This window comes from Sinohyriopsis cumingii, chromosome 1 (genome assembly GCF_028554795.1).
Source record: "Sinohyriopsis cumingii isolate HCF-2022 chromosome 1, ASM2855479v2, whole genome shotgun sequence".
Taxonomy (NCBI): domain Eukaryota; kingdom Metazoa; phylum Mollusca; class Bivalvia; order Unionida; family Unionidae; genus Sinohyriopsis; species Sinohyriopsis cumingii.
In genome coordinates, this window is record NC_142961.1 from 100491797 (window position 1) to 100516183 (window position 24387).

Genomic DNA, 24387 nt, shown 5'->3' on the forward strand with positions numbered 1-24387 from the left:
ATGAAAATCATCTTTTCTGTCTGTACTATATAGACCAAGAGCAGTAACTCAAGAGCAGTAACTCCAAAGGGGCAGACACTGCATGTTCCAGGTAATGTACATTTGGTGCAGGTGAGACATGTCATGTGTGTCCTCATTGGTCCTGAACCTTTTACATTTGGGTACATACCACTGTCATTGTTCAGCTTAATGACAACAAGGTAAAAAAGAATATTAAATTAAAATCTTCAAATTTGTTCATAGGTCACAAAACATGCATTACTACAAAAACATAAGCAACAAAATGCATCAATGATACCATGTTAGAGTATGAAGTCAAAATAAACAAAGCCCATGAATGTAACACAATACAATTAAATCTTGATCAAAATCAGTTATGAAGATCACATGTAGTACAGTCCTCACTATACACAATTTCTTCATGAATGAAAGAAAACAACTGAGATAATCAAAAGAATTTTGGAAGGGCTTGGCACTTGCAAGGGGATGTAATGGGCAAGAGTTACTGCCCTTGGTCTATACAGTATTGACAAAAAAGACAAGTGTTATCATTGGGGAGAGCTGTATTCAGAGGTACAGGAGCTTAGTTTCCTAATGTTAATGAGCCAAGAATATGTATGAAAGAGAAACAATTACATCTCTCATATCACATATAATTATTCATAGACATACCTGCAATGCTCTGCATAGGCAAAATGGTGGAAGACACAATAGCCTGTTCTTTGCTGGCAGCAGCAGGTGGTAATGTAGTGGGCAAGGTTAACTCATCAGTATCAGACATCATGGTGTATGTCTCTGACTCGATTCCTTCTGCTGGAGATTCTTTCTGATCCAAAAGATTAACAAGATTGGACATACTCCCTTGCACAAAATATAAATAGTACAAAACTTATGACTACGCCAGTTGAATTTTGCCTTTACAGTGTTTACACCATACAATGATCATAAAGTCTTCCCACCCTCATGGATGTGATGTGATTTGGATTTTTAACGTAGCATTTAACAATTTTTCAGTCATATCGCTACGATGTCTGAAATGTGGCAGTTTATAGTGATGTCTAGCACTGGGGCATCATGCCGCAGACATGTAGCATGATGTCCCACCCAGTCACATTATCCTGACACCAGGCCGACCAGTCCTAACACTAACCTATTAATGCTGAGCGCCAAGCAAGGCAGCTGTTAGTAACGTTTTTGTAAGGCTTTGGTATGACTCGGCCGGGGATCGAACCCACGACCTCCCGCATCCGAGGCGGACGCTCTAACCACTAGGCCACTGGAGCGGTCGCCCACCCTCATGGAAGTGACCTAATCACATGACTTGATTACAACAAATGGATATGAGCAGCAGGGAACATACATTTGCCTTTCAGCATTCCCAGTGTACTATAAATATTTTACGAATCATTATCATATAATTCTTACATGATCATGCCTGTTCTAGCTGTTTAAAGTCATGCAATCCTGTGATTACAGCAGCACTCAAACAATGGACCTAAATTGTTTAAGTGAGTCTAGGTTTTTGGTGTTTAAAAATTCCTTTTTGAAGGTATTTGGTGCATAATTTATCTAACTAGTACTTGAAGTAGTCGACTGCTTCACCTACTCAGCAGGAACAACAACCAGTCTCAAGGAAGAAACATGAGAACCATATTTTAGTCAGAAATGGTTGTGTAAAATGAGCAATGACTTAGTTATAACATCCATATTTGTATTACAAATTCAAGTATGAAAGATAGTTGTAGAGGTAACGTCAGTAAAGAAAGTCTTTTGATTTCATTATGCTTAACGAAAATGGCAAACAAAATCTTAAAGATAGATCCCTCTGGAATATTTGTCCCCATCTAGAAATATTTTGGATTTCAGGATTCAAATATTTCAAAGACACCATAAAACTAATAACAAAAATGTTTGTGTAATCTGCAAAATGGTCAAGAGATAATCATGTAATATTAATAATCTTGCCACACAGTTACGGGAAACACCTTCTAATGACATAATTGTATCGCATGATTTGGTATTGTAGTTTGAAACTATATTAAAATATGGGTGCAATGGGTATATCATTAGCATTATACACTTGAAATATCAATGCATTATGTACATTATCTTGGGGGGAAAATTCTTATCAAATACTTTTTTAGCTTGCATCCAACAAGATCCATAAAAATATATACATACTAACTAAACACCTGAGTGGGCATGGTATCACTCACAAGCATATGTAACTTAACAATGGACCTCTGCAACAAACAGGCTCATGCAGTAGTAAAAGCACAAATTGTATGTAAACTATCTCATAAATCGTAATCATGATTCCACTATAGCCTGATACAAATTCTCTCAAGATGGAGACATGAGCAATATCCAGTCTCTTGTCTATAACCGAAATCATCCAAGATCTTGATGATAATAAGCCAAACAAATCAAACATTCAGCTCATTGCTAATTGTTAAATCAGTCCAAGATCTTGATAAAACAAGCATGCATTCCAAGTCTGATACAAATCAGAAGAAAAATATGGCTTATGGAGGGGGATAACTGCCATAATTCTATGCATGTATTTTCTAATCTTTCTTGATGCATTATTGTAAATGACTGCTTGCAAGTGCTACTTTCATAATTCTATCAATGTATATTGTATTCTTCATGGATGCAGATTCTACGTGGCATCTTGCAAATGCTACTTTCCTTCTGCATTATGGTCAATGGCTGCTTGCAAGTGCTACATTCACAATTCTAGTCATGAATTTTCTATTATTCATTGATGCACATTGCAAGTTAGAATCAAGGCAGTTGGCACTGTGGCACGTCAATTTCTTACAATACGACTACTCCCCTGACCCTAGCAACAAGAGGTTATACCAATGTATGGCATGTTTGGGCATCTCATTTAAAATATCATTCAAATTAAATTACAGCAGCTGATGTCTTTGAGTATTACATTCAGAAGAGAGGTGGCATGCAAGTAGCACAAAACAAATTAAATGTATCAAATTGTATACAGTTAGATGTATTTGCGCAACTTTGTATTTCCACTAACCCTTCCCACCCCATTTTATGTGAACATTTTGTCTGTTTAATTTACCGCTGCTGCACGGTGGCAGAATAGGGTAGCCACTTACCAGCAAGATTGAAGGCCCTAATTTGTTGATATATTCTCATTCACAATGCTATTAGTTTAGAGCATATTTATTACTTTAGAGCGCAGTGCAAATTCTGCCTCTTATCCCTAATGTATGTGCCTTGGAATAATGGTAAGTTCTATAATTCAAATGTCTTAATCACTCAGCAGAGAGAGAGAGAGAGAGAGAGAGAGAGAGAGAGATTCATAAGTTAGTTTCTTCACAGAATAATAGAAACCATCTGCCAATTTCTGACTGCAGTTGTAAGATATCTGAGCAGAAACTAACAGCTACTTTATAAGCATGCAAATCATTTTAAAGTACTATTCCTCAGAGAAGACACAAGACCGGGTTTTAGAAATTAACTACTACATTAATTTCATATCCAAATGTATCAAGCACTTTTAGTATTTTATTATAGCAGTTCTGTAACAATACAAACAAACTGAGCTGGCTACTGTCAAAATAAAGCTTCTCATACTGTATGGAAGTGTTCATTATGTTTACATATAGAAAATATATTTCATACTCTTAGAATTTCTTTTCTTATACAATAATAAACATCACAAACTATAAAGCAAGGATTGGAAGAATAAAATGAGGAAATGAAAATATTTTTAACGTCTCATACATAAATGACCTTAATTTGTACCTGTGAAATTTTATCCACATGTGTTCCAACTAAAATCACTGTGGGGATGCCAGCTTCAGAAGATGGTGCACATGAATGTATGGAGTTTATCCACACCTCAATCAGATCTGAAAATAATCATAAAAAAGATGTTTTTAAGATTTTCATAATACATTTAGTCAGAAAGGTGGCAGCTATTACAATAGAGCACTATACTTTTGAAATATGTCATTACCTTTCAATAATTCCTAGGATCATGTGTTAAAAGTAACATTAAAACCAACAAAACAAACAAAGAGGGTGGGACTAAATGGTACTGAAATAAAAGAAAAGTAAAAACTTTAATACTGAAGGTAATTTATGGTATGACTGTTTGCAAGGACATGCATATGGATGTCAAAGTAATCGCCATGTCAAGGTTCAACGAATGTGGGGCTGTCAAAAATGTTTGTTCTTAAAAAATGTTCTTTTTTATATTTTTGTCTGGGGAATAAAGATCCAGAAAGAAACTAAGAATAATCAGTTTGTTATTTTTGGGTGGGCTAACAGGTAAAAACTCACCATGAACTCTGCACTTCATTATTCCTTCACTATCAAAATAACATTCATCATCTACAAGATCAGTGATCTGCCCACTGACATCCAAGACAAGGAGATATATGGCTCGTCTAGTCAGGAATGTCTGGTGTGTTGTATAAAATGTGTACTGCCCTGCAAAGTCCCATATTGTCATTGGTGCATATTTGACAGCATCTCGTCCTAATTTATCAGGATTTTCTTTCAACAATTTAAGCATAGCCATGGTGCTTGTTTCAGACTGGGTGAGTGTCGTCTGAGCTATAGCAGAGGGGAATTCTTTTCCTTGACCAGCAGGCAATACAATATTTTGGCCAAAGTCTTGACGGGGAGAATGGCTACCAGTGGATAGTGCTTCTGTCTCCTTATCTTCAACAGAAACATGAGCTCCTGTATGACTGTTAAGAATTCCAGCTTCTTCAAGAGGGACCACAACTGGCTCTTTGTCTGTAACATTTGCAGAGTTGTCAGTTCCCACTCCTTGTGGAAGGACTGCAGCCTGTTCCTCATCAATGGCCTTATCGCTGGTTGAATGTTGCTCAATCAGGACCTTGGCAAGGCAACGCAGTCTATGATCCTGTTCTGAATCTGAAAACACAAGGAACAGTGAATGCAAATGAATTCTGCATTGTATCATGTACTTAGATTAGCCTTTAAACTTTACAAAAATAGGTACTGTCACCATCTTACCCATATACTGACTCTCTATCACAACTTTTGACCAGCTGTTCCACTGACTTTGACAAGGATCCACTTTTCATGTATGATTTATCTTGGATTTAACCAAGGTGAAGTTTGCATACAAACTAGGATGCTGATATTCTTGTAACAAAGTGAAAATAGCACAAAATATTATATGCTCAATTTTTCTATGTTTACTTTAGATTGTCAGAATTGGGTAGAATAAGAAAATGAGCATATAATAAAAAGGTTACTGCATTTGTATGGGAAAATATGAACTCGTTTTGTCGGATAGATATACTGCACTCCCAAGGTCATGCAGAATTTCCATCTGAAAAACTCATTCATATTTTTCCATACCAATGCAGTAACCTATAAATATAAGAAAAAGTATTAAAAAAAACAGCAAGAATGGAGAATTCCATATAAATTTATATATAGATGCTGTACATATATGACACAATAATGCCAACACAGCAGAGAAGGGATTTTTGACACTGTATATAACTGACACACAGGAATCATGTCCATACTAGGTTTGAATTTAGGACTTCTGTAATTCTAGACAGGCACTCCAATAACCATCTGTCGCACATGATGCACCAGATATATTTTTTTGACCTTTTGCCCTGTTCTTCTAAGACATGTCCTTCTGTCTTCATTATCTGTGATCTCATGGACCTGCCTAACAAGACTGAACATAAAGTTTCCCTTAAATATGACAAGCCTTTATCGTCAGAAACCAGCTACTGCCACACAATTCACACGGAAAATATCATGGCAAGACTGGGGCTCAATCACAGGACCTCCTAATTCTAGGAGGGTACAACAGCATCCAAGCTGATGCAACCAACCTGCTTTAGTGAAATGCTTCCCAATCAGTGGTTTGACATGAACGTAAATGAAACAAACCCATGAAGCTTGAAATATACCAGTAACATTAACATCATGTAGTTATGTACAATCTCCATGTTTCATGACTTTAGTATGAACAGTGCCAAAGAAACAGTGTCAGTAGTAAGAGTCCCTTGTTGAGACTGATGGCCTGTACTGTGAGTGTGGAAACCATCTCTGATATTCTTTTATTAACAACATGTATGTTGATATGACCATCCATTCAACAGAAGCACTTGTAAAAATATTTCCAAGATGGACATTATAGTGATCATGACATCATTTATATTTAGGGCCACATAAAACTCATAAAAAGTCTTTTAATGAAAACCTCATGTTGATATTACCTTTTATTCAAGAGTATCAATAACATGATTTTCAATATATGAGAAGTCAAATCAGCACCATTTTCATTCAAGATCAACAAGACACCACTAGAAGTCTTTTTGAAAAAGAAAAACAAAAATAAGACCATCCACCCAGTTGGAGTGACAAGATTTTCATGGTGGCCACATTGTATATCAGATCATCATTATTTTCATTTAGGACCAACTCGATATCCTAATAAGTATTTAAGTGAAAATCCCATTTCAATATTCTTTTTCAATGATAACATTTTCAAATTGGTAACTGTGTTGGCCATAATGGATACAAGATCACCACCAGCTTTTATGACCAGGAAAACAACACTGAAGTCTTTTGGTGAAAACTCTTCATCAATAGGACCATCCATTCAAAAGGGACAGCAGAACAAGATTTTCCATATGGATATCTTGGCATCTATACTGGATGCTAGACTAGTACCATTTTCATTACGTGCTAACTAATAATCATAATAAGTCTTCTATATTCAGAAGGGGTGGATAATTCATTTTTAAAATTAAAATAATATTAAATTATCTGACCAATATAATTTTAATTTAGGACCAAATAACAAATGCCTGACTTCTAAAAATAAAACAGCACAATTATCAAATAATAGTAGAATAATCAAGAAATAATTATAATTAAACTCTAAAAGGAAAGAAAAACAGCTTTGGATTATTTTTTCAAATATGTGCCATGAATATATGAATATCACAGTCTGAAATAATACCATCCCATGTATTTTGACAATTTCTTTGTATACTTTCCCTTGGTTTTAACATGCAAGAAATACTGTACATATACTACTCTCTCATTATGACATAATACATAGATGACATAGAGTATACCAACTTAAAATAAAATTCATCACACACACACATGGTACTCCCTTATAATGCTGTCCATGAGAGTACAGATCTCCATATAGGGAGACTGCCTTGAAATGAAGTATACAGTAGTATTCCCTCTTTATAATGCTGTCCGTAGGAGGCATACAGTAGACCATCCTACAGTGAGACTGCCTTGCAATGAAGTACACAGTAGTATTCCCTCATTATAATGCTGTCCATGAGAGCTATAAAGTGCAAGTACATGTATATATTTGTATATATTTCACCTTAAGGTGAGATCAGCTTATAATCATGTACAACATTATAGATATAGTATTACAGCTTTTGTAACAGTGTTCAAGGAAGTTGTTGTTGTTGTTTTTGTAGGGTTTAATGCCATTTTTCAGCACACGATAGGCTATACATGGCAGCCAGTATTAATGGTGGAGGAAGAACTTGGGAAAATCTCAGAAACAACCACAGACCCACGAGAAGCTACTGGCATTCTTTCTCACCTACCCACATTGGCCGAATCGGAGACTCAAACTCATGCAGACAGAGGTGAGATGGCAGTGATCCATAACGGAGAGCGCTTTAGACCATTCGGGGCCCATGTCCAAGGAAGTCATGGAGCAACTGTTTTGTAACGCAGTTGATGGAAGTCATATAGTATACTGCTTTGTAACAGTGTCCATATAAGTCATAAAGCAATTGCTTTGTACCACTTACCATGGAAGTCACAGAGCAACTGCTTTGTAACAATGTCCATGGAAGCCATAGAGTGTACCACTTTGTAACAATGTCCATGGAAGCCATAGAGTGTACAACTTTGTAACAATGTCCATGGAAGCCATAGAGTGTACAACTTTGTAACAGTGTCCATGGAAGCCATAGAGTGTACAACTTTGTAACAATGTCCATGGAAGCCATAGAGTGTACAACTTTGTAACAATGTCCATGTCCATGGAAGCCATAAACTATACTGCTTTGTAACAGTTTCCATGGAAACCACAGAGTATACAGCTTTGTAACAATGTCCATGGAAGCCATAGACTATACAGCTTTGTAGCACTGTCCACAGGAATCATCCACAGGAATCACAGAGTAACTACTTTGTAGCACTGAACATGGAGGTCACAGAGTACATTGCTTTGTAACACTGTCTCTGTAAGCCATAGAGTATCTTGCTTTGTAACACTGTCCATGGTAGCCATAGAGCAACTGCTGTGTAACAGTGTCCATGGAAGCCATAGATTATACCATTTTGTAACAATGTCCATGTGAGCCATAAATTATACTGTTTTGTAGTGAGACTACCGTATAATGAAATACATTACAAATATAACTTCACTGATACATGATGAAAGTGATCCATGGCTATACATGCCTTACAACATGAATGGTGTCATAATGAAGGGTCTTATTGTGGGGGGTACTTTTTATACATATCAGCAATAAAATCAATTAAATTTAGTATGAGCACTGCCTGTGAAATCGCCCAATACACAAAAATTGATCCATATAGGTAAACTTCAAAATAAATGTCAGTGACATACACTTGAGGAAAGGATGTAGTACCTACAGAGATGCACTTTAAGATGTTTCATGACTTCAGTATAGTGCCAGCTGGTAAAATAACTTTGATGAAATAAACTGTGAATGAGAGATCTGAGTGATAAGTCTTGAAAATTAACATATACCTCTTCATGTGCATTCAGCCCAGCAAGATTTGAAATTTGCCAGTCTATACCAGGCCTTGCCAGATATTATAATTACATTGTTTCCTTAAAGCTGTTATTACATGTATTATTATTATTATTATTTAGTTGCAGCTGAAGTTGATGTTAAATTTTCTTTTTTTAAAAGCTGGTCAAAACTTAGTCTTTTCACTGAGTCATATTTATAGCATCAACATATTTTATTGACTGAACATCTCAAGGTGAAAAAATGTCTTGACTTTGTAAAAATTGCATTTGGCAGAAATGTGTGTTAAAGTCTGAACATAAAATAAAATGTGTGTCGTGTTTAGTTTCATGGCCTTAGCATAGGATATACCTGGTGGCCAGTATAACTGGTGGAGGAAGAACCCTGGAAACCCTGGGAAGAACCACTGACCCATGAGAAGCTACTGGCAGGCTTTCTCATATAGCCAAGCCTGAGAATCGAACCCATGTAGATAGAGGTGAGATGGTAATGATCTCGAACGGTGAGTGCGTTAGACCACTCGGCCTCTTGCAGCCCCACCACAAATAGTGACATGTGCTTATTTTTTGTATATTGTATCCAAGTAAGTGCTTGACAAAGTATGCAAAGTAAAAATTTAAATACAACTTTCATTATTATGAATTAAATCCCAGATAGTCCTAAAAGGTCCATTACAAGTCTAAAGGTATAGGTTCAAACCTGTGCCAAGATTGGGGAGGTCATGGGTTCGATCCCTGGCCAAGTCATACCAAAGACTTATGCAAATGGTACTAGCAGCTGCCTCACTTGGTGCTCAGCATTAAGAGATTAGTGTTAGGACCTGTCAACCTGGTGTCAGGACAATGTGACTAGGTGGGACATGATGCTACATGTCAGCAACATGACGCCTGAGTGCTACACATCCTTATAAACCTCTACAATGCATACAACGTAGTGATATGACTGAAAAATTGTTAAAGCTATGTTAAGTCCAAAAATAGTCACACACGCACTCAAATTCAGGACAGTAGCATTTGATATAAAGTTGCATAATACTGCTGGTGCCTGGATAAAGCTACTACTGCTACTAGGTAGTTTTGGTGAATTCCGTGCTTTTAATAACTGATACATTCTGACTTTCTACCCCAATATTAATGTCCAAATTTCTAACACTGGGTGGGACAGCAAAGAAGAATCTCAGGCTGACAAGGACACAGTGACCTATTATTCTTAATCAAAGTTAGAATCAGTTAACAAACACTTCCCTGCTCTTACTGCAGCATAGTAATTCATATAGTATTACTACTGGGAAAATATGATGGAAAATGAGCACAACATACATTATTTTCCTCATTACTGTTATTTTTGGAGAGAATAATTATTAGAGGTTGTACCAGCTTGCACATGTGCGTAATATCCCAATAACCTCCTTTTCTGAGTGAAACATACATGTATAAAGACTATACTTTGAATTACTGTTAGTTGGTATTGTCTCCAGGTTGTGAGTTATCGAAAATAGGAAGTAGTAAAGCCGGCGAGTGCCATTCTTAATAAATGGATAAATACCTACTTTTATTTAACCATTTTATACTGTATGATACGTAATCTATACACTTTTAGCTCCTACTGTTCAGTTGTAAATGACACCATACCTAAACTGTGATTTTCTCTTATTTACTTTGCATGCTTCCCTTATCATGCGGTCTACCTTGGCAATATTGAAAGAAGGCATGACTTAAAACATGGTCCGAACTATCACTATTAGCGACAGTGGTAAACACGGAAAGTACTTGGAAAAATCTACAATAATAATCTATCTGGCAATTTACTAACCAGATGGCACTGTTGTCATGGTAGTTCGTGCTTGTTGGATGATTCCATTAAACATTTTTAGTTTCCTGGGCATTGTGGTTTGTGGATTTTGAGTTTCTTCATAAGTATATATATATATATATATATATATATATATATATATATATATATATATATATATATATAATGCATTTTTGGCTGCTTGTAGACAAGCTGCTCAGCAACTTTCTGACTAGTCACATCAAATCATATTGGTTTTTAGTTTTGTTGTTGTTATTATTATTATTATTTGTGGTAGTAGTAATAGTATTATTATTAGTAGTAATAGTAGTAGTAGTAATAGCAATATTATTATTATTATTATTATTATTATTATTCAGTTTATTACAGTTCTCAAACTTTAAACAATATTTTCAGAAAGTAATGCTTTGAGTTTATTTACACATAAAATATTTTAAAAAATTTTCATGTTCATCTTTCTGACCAAATAAATGATTTCTATTAATTTCCAACTTATTTTATAAGATTACTATTTATTTGTAATAACAATTTAATTAAATAGGCCAAGTAAATATAGTCCTCAATGATTTTTAATTTTATTGATATATTCATTTCTGTTATAATTATTTTAATGAAACTAATACATCTTTATGATTTTTTCTATACTGCAATAGATGAGTCTTTATTAATTCCATTCTGGAATATTTTCATTATGCTGCAAATTGATGCAGTAATCTATTTAGGTGCAGGCAAAACACCTATTTACTTAAATTATAGATAAAAAGAATGTTCAAAATAACTTAGAATGCCCAAGTCATAGCGAGTGTTCTTGACAATCAGACATTCTCAGTTCAATTCAATAACTGCCTATCTAAAAATTCTTGAAAATAATCCCAAAAATTGTAATAAGAAGCTAGAATGTCCACATCATTGTGATCATTATTCTAACTGATATGACATTCTCAATTCAACTCAATACTGATTAATCTAACACTCCAAAAACATAATTTATTGAGTTTTTCACAATTTACTAGTCAAACACAATGTGAGTGGCATCTTCACCAGCTTGGCACTCAATTTAATGCCATTTATATAAATTCAGTTCGAATAAGAGGTATGTTATGGTCAATGTGTAAAGTCAAGTAAGTGGATTAAGTGAACTGGATGCCCATTAGACAGAAGTTATTTATTTCTAAAATGTCAGAGATCAAGATAGCATAATTGTATTAACATCACAAAACAATTTTAAACAGTTTTACTCTCAAAATGTAAGTAAATCTAAAATATCTATGCCAAACATCTAAAAGTTATTAAATACTTCTATCTCATAAATACAAATAAATCGCAGGCAGAAATGATGCCATGAGAAGCTAATGATACAATAGTAGCAAATGGAGAAAGTCATGTTTGAATTATTGACTGATATTTAAATAAGTTGTAATCACAAATTTCTTTAATATCTGCCTCGAAACTTACTATAGTTAACATTATTCTCCTTACTTGTGGAATGGCATTCCCAGATTTGGACACTATAGTATCTGAATGATTTTGTTTAAATTTTGAATTTGGCCAGGGCAAAATTATTTCTTCTTTCAAGAATGGCCTTAGAGATGCAAGCAAAATTAGGAAGTTAATAAGATCATCAAAGTTGTTACATGCTCCAAAGACATATGTTTGTACAGTTCTACAATTTGTACCCTAAGTCTGGATAAATTCAACAAAAAAATTCCAAATGTACTCAGTAACTGAACAATCATACAAGAAGTGTTCACTTTGTTCTAGTCCCTCCTTGCAAAAGGTACATTTATCATTATCACTTAAATTTATCTTTTTCAAAAACTGGTTTGTGATAATATTTCTGTGAAGAAATCTAAAATTAAATTAACCAGTTTTGTATCATTTGATGTACAAAGTTTGACCAAAACAAAAATATGGTTCATTTATGTGCAACAATTGCGCACTTTAGTTGTCCTGATACTGTTCCGGTGGCCTAGTAGTTAGAGCATCTGCCTTGGATGCGGGAGATTGAGGGTTCAATCCCCAGCCGAGTCATACCAAAGACTTATAAAAATGGTACTAACAGCTGCCTCGCTTGGCACTCAGCGTTAAGAGGTTAGTGTTAGGACTGGTGGACCTGGTGTCAGGATAATGTGACTGGGTGGGACATCATTCTACATGTCTGCAGCATGATGCCCCAGTGCTAGAAATCACTATAAAACTGCCACACTGCAGACACCATAGCAATATGACTGAAAATTGTTAAAGCTACGTTAAAAATCCAAATCACACACACACACACACATACACACTCTTGTTGCTCTTGCCCTGTAAATACAAGTTTGGTCAAAACCTATATGAAAACTATTTCCACTTTTCAAAAAGCTTAATTTTTTAACTTCAATGACATCTTGGAGATAAGAGCAACATACTGTGTGGCCCCAAGTGGCTGAGTGGTCTTACGTGCTCTCCGTTACGGATCACTGCCATCTCACCTCTGTCTAAGTAGGTTCGAGTCTCGGATTCGGCCAATGTGGGTATGTGAGAAAGCTTGGCAGTAGCTTCTCAAGGGTCGGTGGTTCTTTCCAGGGATTTACCAGGTTCTTCCTCCACCATTAATACTGGCTGCCATGTATAGCCTATCATGTGCTAAAAAATGGCATTAAACCCAACAACAGCAACATACTGTATGATATTACTAGTTTTTGTTGTTTGTATTATTTCAACAAAACTTAATAGACATCCTTGTGTTAACAAGTACGCTGTTGTTCTACATCTTGTACAGGATTTAACATTATTTATATTCAATAAATAAGAATATCTTGAGACAAGTATTTTTTTAAAGTCAATGGTTCATTTTTCCAGTGTGATAAAGCATAAATAACATCACACCAACAAACATTTCAAATTTATTTTTTTATTTTTTTTTTTTTAAATTAACCCCGTAATAATTTGACCAATGGGTCGGGGAACCATCCCAGGGTCACCTTACAATCAAACATTTCTGATTATCAGATAAAGTAAAAAAGAAAACACACACACACACACACGCATATACACATGCATATGGCACACAATCTAGGTGACATGGTCTTTGTGATATTACAGTATTTTGTTCCTGTTTACCCTCAAGTCAGTGACAAGTTAAATGTTCATTGTTGAGGTCCATTTTTGAAGAAATTGGTCCTTTTTTTTACCTTAGCAGTGTATTTTTCAATGTTCTTATGCATTGCAACTATTTGCTTAAAAGCAAAAATAGAAGGATTTTTCATGTTGAATCTGCAAGTATAAATATAATATTTTGCCAAAATAAGCAGAAAATTACCCAAACTGTCCAGTTGTTCACTTCCTAAAAATGTTTCATTTTTGGACAGATGTACAATATTTGGGCAAAAAGGTGCAAAAACTTCAATAAAACGGTACCAAAACTGTGAAGTAATACTGCAGTCATAAAAGAGATGCTCAATACTTTCAGTTTCACTCTTACAGAAAGTACATTTGTTGTCATCAAGTATGTTAATTCTTTTAAGAAAATCATTAGTAGAGATTATTCTATGGATTAATTTAAGTTAAAAGAGATCAACTTGGTATCTGTGGTACAGCATTTTGCCCGGATATATATATCAGACCACTCCTCACTACTTATACTTTTATTAAATACTTGCATCCAAGTTTCTTGCTTCGCAGTGTGTTGCCTTTTAGCTTCCTGTAAAAGATCTTTGTAAACAAACTTGAGTGAATCTCGTTTTCGCAAGTTCATTATTTTATCCTCCTGCTTATCAAAATTAGTATGTACTAGGTGGTTTTTTATGGCATCTTTCCATGCTATAGGAATTCTGGATATTAAGGAGAAGTATTTCAAGAAATCATCGCTTCCAGTTTTTTGTTTTATTATCTCAAAAGGTATTAAATTAATATGATCATCTACTAGATCGTTCAGAATTTCAAAACCAGCTTCTGTCCAGGATTTGTATTGATAGATCATTTTAGGGGGGACAAAATTTAAAATACTCATGGATAGATACTTGTTAGGACTTTGCGGTTCTTCTTTCCATTTAGATACTGCCAAAATTACATCTCTCCAAAAACTGTTTTTAATGAACTTCCTAATTCTTCTAATTTCCTTCTCCCTAAATTCCAAATATCCTTTTTATTTCTGAGTATAGTTGTATTGACTAAGTTGTGCCATGTTCCATTTTCCTTTTCCAGCAATCTTTTAACCCATCTTATCTTAATATACCTAATGAATGAAAATATGTGTATCATATTTAGTCCTCCCTCGTTTTCTGGGGAAACTAGCATATCACGTTTTATTCTCTCTACTTTTCCACCCCATACAAATTTAAATAACGTGCGATTTAGTTCTGCTTCAACTTTTGCTGATGGGTTAGGAAGTGCTGAAAAAAGATGTATGAATATGGGCAGAACAAAAGTCTTTACAACAATTACTTTACCAACTATTGACAGATGTCTTTGACTCCAGCTTGCCAGTATTCGTTTTGCCTTTGTTAGTTTCTTCATATAATTAATTTCCACCATCTGTTGTAAATCTGGAGAAAATTCTATGCCAAGGAGTGTAAAGTTAGAAGAGGACCAAATTAGGCCCATTTCGGGACATATTCTTTCATTAGAAAATTTCCTGTTTCCAATCCAAATAGCTTTTGTTTTTGTTATGTTACATTGAAGTCCAGATAATAGAGAAAAACCTTGCAAGATATTCATAGTCACTTCAAAAGAAAAACTAGATCCATCAAGAAGAATAAAAGCGTCATCGGCATACTGACCCAATTTATATTCACTGGCGTCAAAGATTACTCCCCGTACATCCACGTTTTGCTTTAAAGTTATAGCTAAAATCTCAACCCCAATGACAAACAAATAAGGTGCAAGGGGATCTCCTTGACAACATCCTCTTTCAAGTCTAAAAAAAGATGACATATGTCTATTATTTATAACACAACTATTAGAGTCATTACAAAACAGTTTAAACCACTTACAAACGGGATCACCAAAATTAAAAGATTGTAGAGCTTCTTCCATAAAGATCCAGTTAATTGAGTCAAAGGCTTTTTCGAAATCTATTAACAATAATAAACCATATCTGTTTTCATTCTCAAGTTGGTCCATGATATCATATAGTAGTCTGGTGTTTTCTCCAGTGAATCTACCCTTCATATATCCTTTCTGAGTATCGCTGATTATTGATGGAAGAACCTTTTTAATCCTAGCTGCAATTGCTCTCGAAGCAATCTTATAATCAGTATTTAAAAGTGATATAGGTCTCCAGTTTTTAAAATATCTTCTGTCTTTTTCCTCCTTTGGTAGACATGTGATGACTCCTTGAGTCTGAAAATCTGAAAGTTTTCCTACAGTATATCCGTAATTTATTGATCTACATATAAATCCCCCCAGAGTCTTCCAAAAGAATTTATAGAACTCTACAGTGAATCCATCCGAACCAGAACTTTTTTCATTTTCCATCCGTTTTAGAGACATACCGAATTCATTAATTGTAAGCAGACTCTCGCATGATTCTCTTTCCTCTCGACTAAGTTTGATATTGTGATTAAAAAATCTATTTCGAGTTTCTTGAGTAGCCTCGTCATCAAGCTGAGCAATTCTACTTTTGAACAATTCCATATAAAACTGTTTTTGTGCTTCTAAAATATCTATTTGGACAGATATATTTGTCCCATCATCTAAGATAATTTCCTTTATTGTCTTATTAACATAGTTTCTTTTTTCAAGATTTAAAAAGTACTTTGTGCTTTTTTCCCCAAATTCATACCATCTAGCTTTAGATCTTAGTATAACACCTTCTATGTATTTTTTCCTAGATTCCTCTAATTCTGCTTTTTTCTCTCTAAATTTTCCAGAATTTCCCCATTTATATTATTCGACAGTCCCCCCCTGAATTTCTATTATTTCCTGCTCAATTTTCTTAAATTTTTCCCGTTTCTCTTTTAATTTCCTAATAGAATAACATATAGTTCCAGACCTTATTTTCATTTTCAAAATTTTAAAGAACATTTGGTCGTTACAGGAAAGAGAAACATGGAGAGAGTCATCTTTATTTCCCCCTACATAATATTCATTTACAGTGTCAGTTATATACTTTTTGACCAAATCAGTATACTCAATGTTCCTCAACAGTTGGGTATTAAATTTCCAATATCCTTTTCCCCTTGGAAACGCCACACTCAAAACAATAGCTGAATGATCAGTCTTGTACCCTGGTAAGATACATGCATCAGATGTATTCATATGAATGTCATCCGATACAAGAAAGTAATCTAGTCTACTTTGTTTCAAGGGAGATTTTTGCCTCCAGGTATACATCTTTAAGTCTTGGTTGGAATTTCGCCAGGGATCAATTAATTCCAATTCGTTTTTCAGGTCTTGAATCTCTGCCCTAGACTGTTGGTGTTTGTCATGTAAAATATTATAAGTATCCAAATCCAAGTCTTGAATAGTATTCCAGTTTCCGCACATTATAATTGACGAATTCTCAAAAAATAAAGTCTCCTCCTTTAACTTTCTAAAAAAGCTAGGATTATCATCATTATAACCATACAAATTCACGAGGGTTATTCTGTTGCCATTAATTGTAATATCTAAAATAAGAAATCTCCCTTGACTGTCACATCTTTCTCTATGAATTATAAATTCAAAAGTATTTCTAAAAAATATTGCAACCCCAGCACTCTTACTAGAACAGTGGCTAAATATACATTTGTATCCCCATTCAGCTGCCCAATATATTTCATCGTTCTTTGTACCATGAGTTTCTTGCAAGCATATTATAGATACATTCTTTTGTTTTACCCAGTGGAAAATATCCCTTCGTTTTAAGACTGAACCTTGCAGGCCTCTAACATTAATAGATATAATTTTTATGTTATTATCCATGAAAACAGCAGAAATTTTACACATACATATTCTTGTACAGGAATGTATGAAGTAATTATCACCTTGAGTTTATCATATGCATGGCTTTCACACTCATATGCATGGCTTTCACACTCACACTCACACAGAATACAAACATCCATAATAAAATCATCCATGGTGTTACAGTAAATGCTGTAGCTTTGGCTGCATTTAACATTGATACAGCATACTATGGACAACAAGTGAAACAACTCCATTTGCGATAACTCTTATACACCTCTGACAGACCTTTCTGGAGCTAAGACAGTTTTCAAATTGATTTAAAAATTTCTAGAAATTTTTGTAGTACCTGTGCACCTCTACATTTTCCAAAATATTTGTTCAGAAACCAGTTTTTGACATTGAGTAAAAGATGCCAAATTCAGGACAGTTATATATAGCAAACAAAATAAGTGCAAGTGAATCTTTGAAAGAAGCTATATAAGTGTCTTTCATACCCTCTCAGCTTTTCCGTCACAAATTTACTGGGAAAAAATTGTATTCTGTTCATTTTCTATATGGGGTGGCAGACATGATAAAGCTGCAAAAAGATAAATACATTTTGGCAAAATCAAGGATTTTTATCAAGTTAATATGGGATAAATGTCTTCCGCACCACCAGCCAAGCAGGTTTCTTTTTCTTTTTCCAACTTTCTCATATAATTAAGGCTTACTATATCCTTCAAATTTAAACACAAATCTACTCCCAGTAATCTAAAAATGGATATTAACCAGTTAATATCAATTTCTGGGTATATTTTTTTTTCAGTACAAAATGTGTATTCCAATCCAAAGAGATTATGATTAAAAACATTTCAGTACAAACCAAATACAAGGGCAAATCTGCTTCAAGAAGAAAGTAGAGCAATCTAATAACAGAAAAGCATCATCAGCAAACTGCAGTAATATGAACCCCATTTCATTATAGAAAATATTTAACTGCGAGATTATGCAAACAGTCTTACCAATTACAGGCTTTTTCCTTCTATGCAAGTTGCTTTTCCTTACTTAGAATATAAAAGGTGAGATAAAAAGCTATACACATTCTTCTTGGTACAAAGTTATTTACTTCCAACTATATATGGAATCACTATGGAAAGTTATTTCACTTTGGATTGGTTATGATTGTTTCAATGATGTCATCATAAAGGTCAAAGTGCACCATAACCAATAATGGTAATATAAGTATGGAAAAGCCTTTCTCTGGTTGTCAAAAAGACACCTGTTAAATCTTCTCAATAAAGCAGCTGCTGAAACCAGTTTGGAATAAACATCACAAATTAGGACTTTTTTTAGCTCAGTTCAAGAATTCATCCACATATACACTTAATACTTTGTGTGATTTCAGTGCATTTAATAAATATTCTTATCATAATCAGTGGAAAGATTTTGAGAGACCTTAATTAAGCTTTTGTTACCTTAGTCTTCTACCCAATAACATGCCAGTATTTTTCATGTTTTTCTTCATTACTTGATGTTGTTTTGATGTTCTATTTTTGTAATTGTATTTCCCCTTGAATACATTGTCATCAGCATATTTATCTGTATTATTTATATAAAATGGAAGGTGATATACATTATAAACAAAAGAAGACTCAGGATCGAATCCTGTGGCAATATAGCACAGTTTTGAAATGACTCTGGAGAAGAGTATTTTATAAAGTTCAATGTAACCATTTAGGCTCAAAGCATCTTCACTAGTGAAGATTCCGATTACCATATCTACACTGAGGCATACCGATCAGATATTTCTGTGCTTCATGTTTGTGAATTTCATTGGATGTGGTGGCTTGCCGCTGCATTCAATGAAAATTAAGTTGTTCAAATATTAACGCTGTTCATAGGTGATCGAGACAAGGAGAGCACATAACTTGAATGGACTGATAAAAAAGCAATTGTCCAGTGCCGGTCCATGTTTGCACAAATATCTTTCACTCAAATACACCTGTAATGGCTTCGCTCTTGTACATAGTCATACTTTCGAGGTCGATTACCACCACTGTTTTTGCCTGATCTACAATGCACCAATCTGTTGGCTAGTTGGCATTACATGCTAATGGATGCAACAAATGAAACCCAATAGATGTCGCTTGGCTAGCGAAGATGGGCTCAAAGATGAGAAATTACATAATTGAAATGTGTGATCAACAAAGAAAGTATCATCTATATACTATTAGTATCAAGACATTTTACACAATTAGTAATATGGTCAACAAGGACTCTTTTACATGAATATTTTCTCCAAAGCATGATTTACCATCACTGTGTAGTCTAAATACCTTTACAGATGGGTGGACATGATAGAAGTGAGATCTATTTTTATTAGGGTCAATTCTGCCATTTTTTTTTTCAAATGAGGTTATTTTAGCCACTTTAAACAGCTCTTGGAAAATGTGTATTAATGCCAAGGCTAAAAAGACAGGTAATTAAAAGTGTTTAAGCATAAAACATCAAATTGCAGTGCTTAAGGATACAATAATAAATGCAGAAAATAGGTTGAAGCAGAATGTAGCTAAAAAATAATCTATATATACCACTAAAATGTCTGGTATAGACAAGGAAATCAACCTCAATGAGATCTTTGACACTGAATCCAATTAAAACTCAGTAGAACTTTAATGGTCGGTTCAAACACAAAAGTCTCCAATAACGAAAACAACTGCTTACAAGAGGAGTATGAAGCAACTAGTTTAAAACTCTTCTCCTAACCTGAACCCCCAGGAACCTTTGTTATTAGGTCACCTGGCTAATGGCTTATATGATGATAATACAGATACCACTCACCATGAAGCTGTGTTACAAAGCAGGTTAGCATGCAACAGAGGGTGACTAAAAGCCAAAGGGTGCATACAGGACAAATGCAGGATGGATATATATATATATATATATATATATATATATATGTGAAAAATGAAGAGAAAAGTACACTGGAAGTCCAACAGACATAGCAGCATTTACATAACAAGACTTCTACTGACTGAAAAGACTTTTCCTGAAATTCACAATAAGACCATTTCTTATTTTAACCCTTTACCTCACAGAGCATAGTTACAAAGTGCAGCATGCTATAAATAGAACACCTGTTACCTATCCGACACCATATGCATAGGCCTGCCATTTAACTGTTAAGCAATGTGGTGTATGTTACGTTTAACAGCAATTTTACCATTTTACATTTTTGGTACACATCTACTATGTGTGGAAATATTTAAGAGCAAAGTCCGATTGTTATAGCTGAGTAATTATTTTTCAAATTAGAATTTTTGTTCTGCTTTAAAATCTTGAGAGAACTCATTCACTGTCATGTCAATAAGGCCACGTGACCAACTGTAGCTGCCATTTCTCATACTCGAAATTTACAAGTTTTTCGTCTGCGTCTACATCACTAGGTCATCTGAATTCGATAATTTATAAAACCTAATTGTTGTCTACATCAATATCAGAGCCTTTACCTAAGTTATTGAATCTTTCATAGCAAGTACTGAATGAAATCTGCGACCGCTAATTTGGAGGGTGGAGATTACGACCCAGTTACTTTAAATAGCAGATATCGACCAGAGCATAGACAGTGGCCACGTGATCTGACGTAATTGTCGCAGAAATGAATGTAGCATTTAATAGGGGTTTTCCCCGAAGGTGGCACAAGGAAAACCAGCTTGAAATGGCTGATGTTTACAGCAGGCATCAAAAGGCGCTTCCATGTGAATGGAGTAGAGGCATCAAAAGGCGCTTCCATACGAATGGAGTAGAAGCGTTCAAAGACGCTTGCATGGGTAAATGGTTAACTGTTGAGTTTTTAAACTTAATATATTTTTCTTCTTTAAATAAAAATCTGAAATCAATTACTGTGGCAGCCGTTCTGGATGCAAGAGTGGCATCATTTTCATTTTGTACCAAAGAGATATGATTAAATGGAAACCACATATGAATATGACCATACATTAGATTTTCAATATGTCTGTCATGACTGCCATATTAAATGTTCCATCACCACCATTAGACAGCATGATGTATCTCTAATACAATATATTAAGACATTTCAGTCACTGTAAATGAAAGTTGCATAGAGATACGCCAACATTCTCTCCATTCTGTTTTTTCTTTTAGAGAGCTTATCAAACAATATCAATGAAATATTCTATAAATTGCAAGCATTTGATTCATGACTAACAGCAAGTCTTGATAATGATCATGACTGAGCAGCAGGTAACCACATTATTAAATAAAATTATAAAAGCATGAAACAGAACGGGCTTGTAGCTCTTGTGAAAGACTTTTTATCAGAAAGTTATTTTACCATGACATCTATAGATATTCCCACATGTGTTATGCATCTTTCATTCTCCCTTTTAATTTATCCAGTCCAAATCCATGAGTGTATGTACAAATTAAATAACCAAAAAGTCTGTCGCCAAAAAAAATCGCCAGATGGGATATTTTTGTCGCCAATAAGGAAAAAAAATCGCAATTTGCGACATTGGCGAAGCCCAGGACGATCCCTGTAATAAAGAAATGTGACCAAACCTTCCAAACTTGGACTTATATCCTACTGAGAACTATGTAATCCATTGGCATTCTTATCTTGAATAAAAATATTAGAAGATTTAAGAATAATTTAGCATTGAGGTGAAAGTCTAACTCAACATTAAAATTAAAAATTGAATTCCTGTAGGAATCATGTAACATTTATAGCAAATGATGAAATAATAGGCAGGGGCACCTGAAACAATTCCCATAAAATCATCTAAGGGCTCCTTGGAAAGTTACCAAAAGTAGTTAAAAACAACAGCATAAAATCAACTGTTTCACAAAAAATATATATCACCATTCTAGAGATGGGAAGCTATTAAACAGTTGATACCAGATTTCATAGTTCCTCTTGGGTAATCAACATCAGGATATTTGCAAAACTACCTAAAAATGTTCTCTTGCATTTGGAAACAGATAATGGAAATTAGAAGAACTGTTTTAACTTATACATTTGCAATCACAGATGCTAATTAAATGACAGGAGTAGTACAGCCTAATGATTTCAGTGTTTTCTGAATCTCAGCAGTAAACACACTCGCACACATGCACACACACAGAGGCTTCACTCCAGATCCACCACCTGGGAGTTACAGTACCCTAGAAATGATCTCACTCCTGACACTTAGAAACACATGACAGCTCTGCAACATCTCATTTTCCTTTATAGATGTAAAAACAAATGTAAGATGATTAAGATGCCTAACATCATAGTACAGAGAAGAAATTTTCAGCACAGGAGGTGGAATCAGAGAATCTGAGGTAACAAACTAGCTGTAAACACTACATTATATGCCTCCCAAATAGTATTACTATTAGTCAACTGCATGAACCTCTTTTACATTGGTTTGAAACTAGACTTTTTCAATCCAAAGAAATAAGCATATTTTTTGTCTTAAATGAATGCCATCCACAAGATCTGTTCAAGGTAGCACACATATAACTATTTGTACAAACCATCTTTTCAGTCACAATGACATTTAGTTTTGAATAGTAAAGTCCAAAACTGACATGCATTTACTGGCTCAAATACATGCAATTCACAAAGCCTGAACAGGGTTTGTGGTACAAGGCCTACATTATTCAGTGGAATCTGCTTTTTTCTTCAAGTAACTCTCATAGTGACCTTTGAAACCTAATAACAGTATGTGTCTTGTCTCGCATGCATTTGATCTACACAGTTTAACCAAGGCATGTGATACAGAACATGAACACCTTTTCCCTTTAGTGACTGTGATCTTGCCCTCTGACCCAAAATGAAAACGTGTCTTCTATGTCTAAAATGCAAGGTATCCACAAAGTTTAGTGAAAGTACTTGATGAAGAACTCTGTGAAGTGTCGAATTTTGAATTACAGAAAATTTTAAAGTTGAATGCATTGAGCATTAAATTTGATCGCATTTAAGCCAGAAAAGTCTTTGTGAGGGTCACTTCGACCTTTCTTCATTCATCTTCCCCATGTCAGTGTAAACTTCAAAGGGACAGCATTGCAACCCAGTGAAATTGACCGGGGTATCTTAACACGGCCCTTAGAAGAAAAAAAACATTTGAGCTACCAAACCTAACCGCTTGGTAGGAACCTGTCTACTTATCATATTTTCAAAGGGAAATTGTCACGCACTGATGTTCACAGATTCCAAGCTGTCTACACCTGATGAAAGGAATTATTTCTTTGGGAAAAATTAGGGACCTCTGCCTACCATTGGGCAGAATAAATTAGGACATACACTTCAGAGCAGTCAGACTTTAAAGTGACGACCTTAGTCGAAATTCTTTAGTCTGAAAATTTCCTAGAAGAGGAATCTTAGTCTTGACTCTGAGGAGGCATAAAGAGATTAGTGCTTTCCTCATGAAACAAGGAAGGGACCAGGTGGTCGTCGTGTAAAAAGAAAGACATGTTTAGTGCTAGGACGCACAAGTTCTAAAAGAGAACAACTAAGGAACAGCTTTATGAGAGAAAAACGAGACAGTCTGGAGACAGAAGTATGGGGAAAGAAACAAGGACGAGATCAGAATAAAAGGACCAGGAAGTCCATAAAGGGGCAAAGCATAGAGCTTAGGAAGGATGAACTAGGAGACGCTGATATATAGTCAGACAGGAAGATGACGCAAATTGGTCATGGACATTCTGCTCTTTTCACCTCTCGTTATGATGATGAAATAAATCCAAATTAGACACACCTGTTAAATTCTATTGATATAATCTAACTTGACTTGGAAAATTGCCGTTATTAATTTGTTCTGATTAAATTTGTTATTTTCTTGTCAAAAAGGGGGTTCATGTTGTTTTATTTCTTCCCAGTATTCTCGCTCAGTTCTCGGTTGAAATTCCATTC

The 24387-nt window shown here is 34.8% G+C and overlaps 1 protein-coding gene across 1 annotated transcript in view; it reads right to left on the reverse strand.

Annotated features, from left to right (window-relative positions):
- Positions 1–24387, reverse strand: part of LOC149807439 (uncharacterized) — a 140914-nt gene that overhangs the window by 99179 nt on the left and 17348 nt on the right. Inside the window, exons 4-6 of the mRNA XM_089955844.1 lie at positions 4318–4920; positions 3778–3884; positions 673–826 (exon numbers count right to left, since the gene is read on the reverse strand). Of these exons, the coding sequence (XP_089811970.1) occupies positions 673–826; positions 3778–3884; positions 4318–4920 (864 nt within the window). The remainder of the gene's footprint in view (positions 1–672; positions 827–3777; positions 3885–4317; positions 4921–24387) is intronic.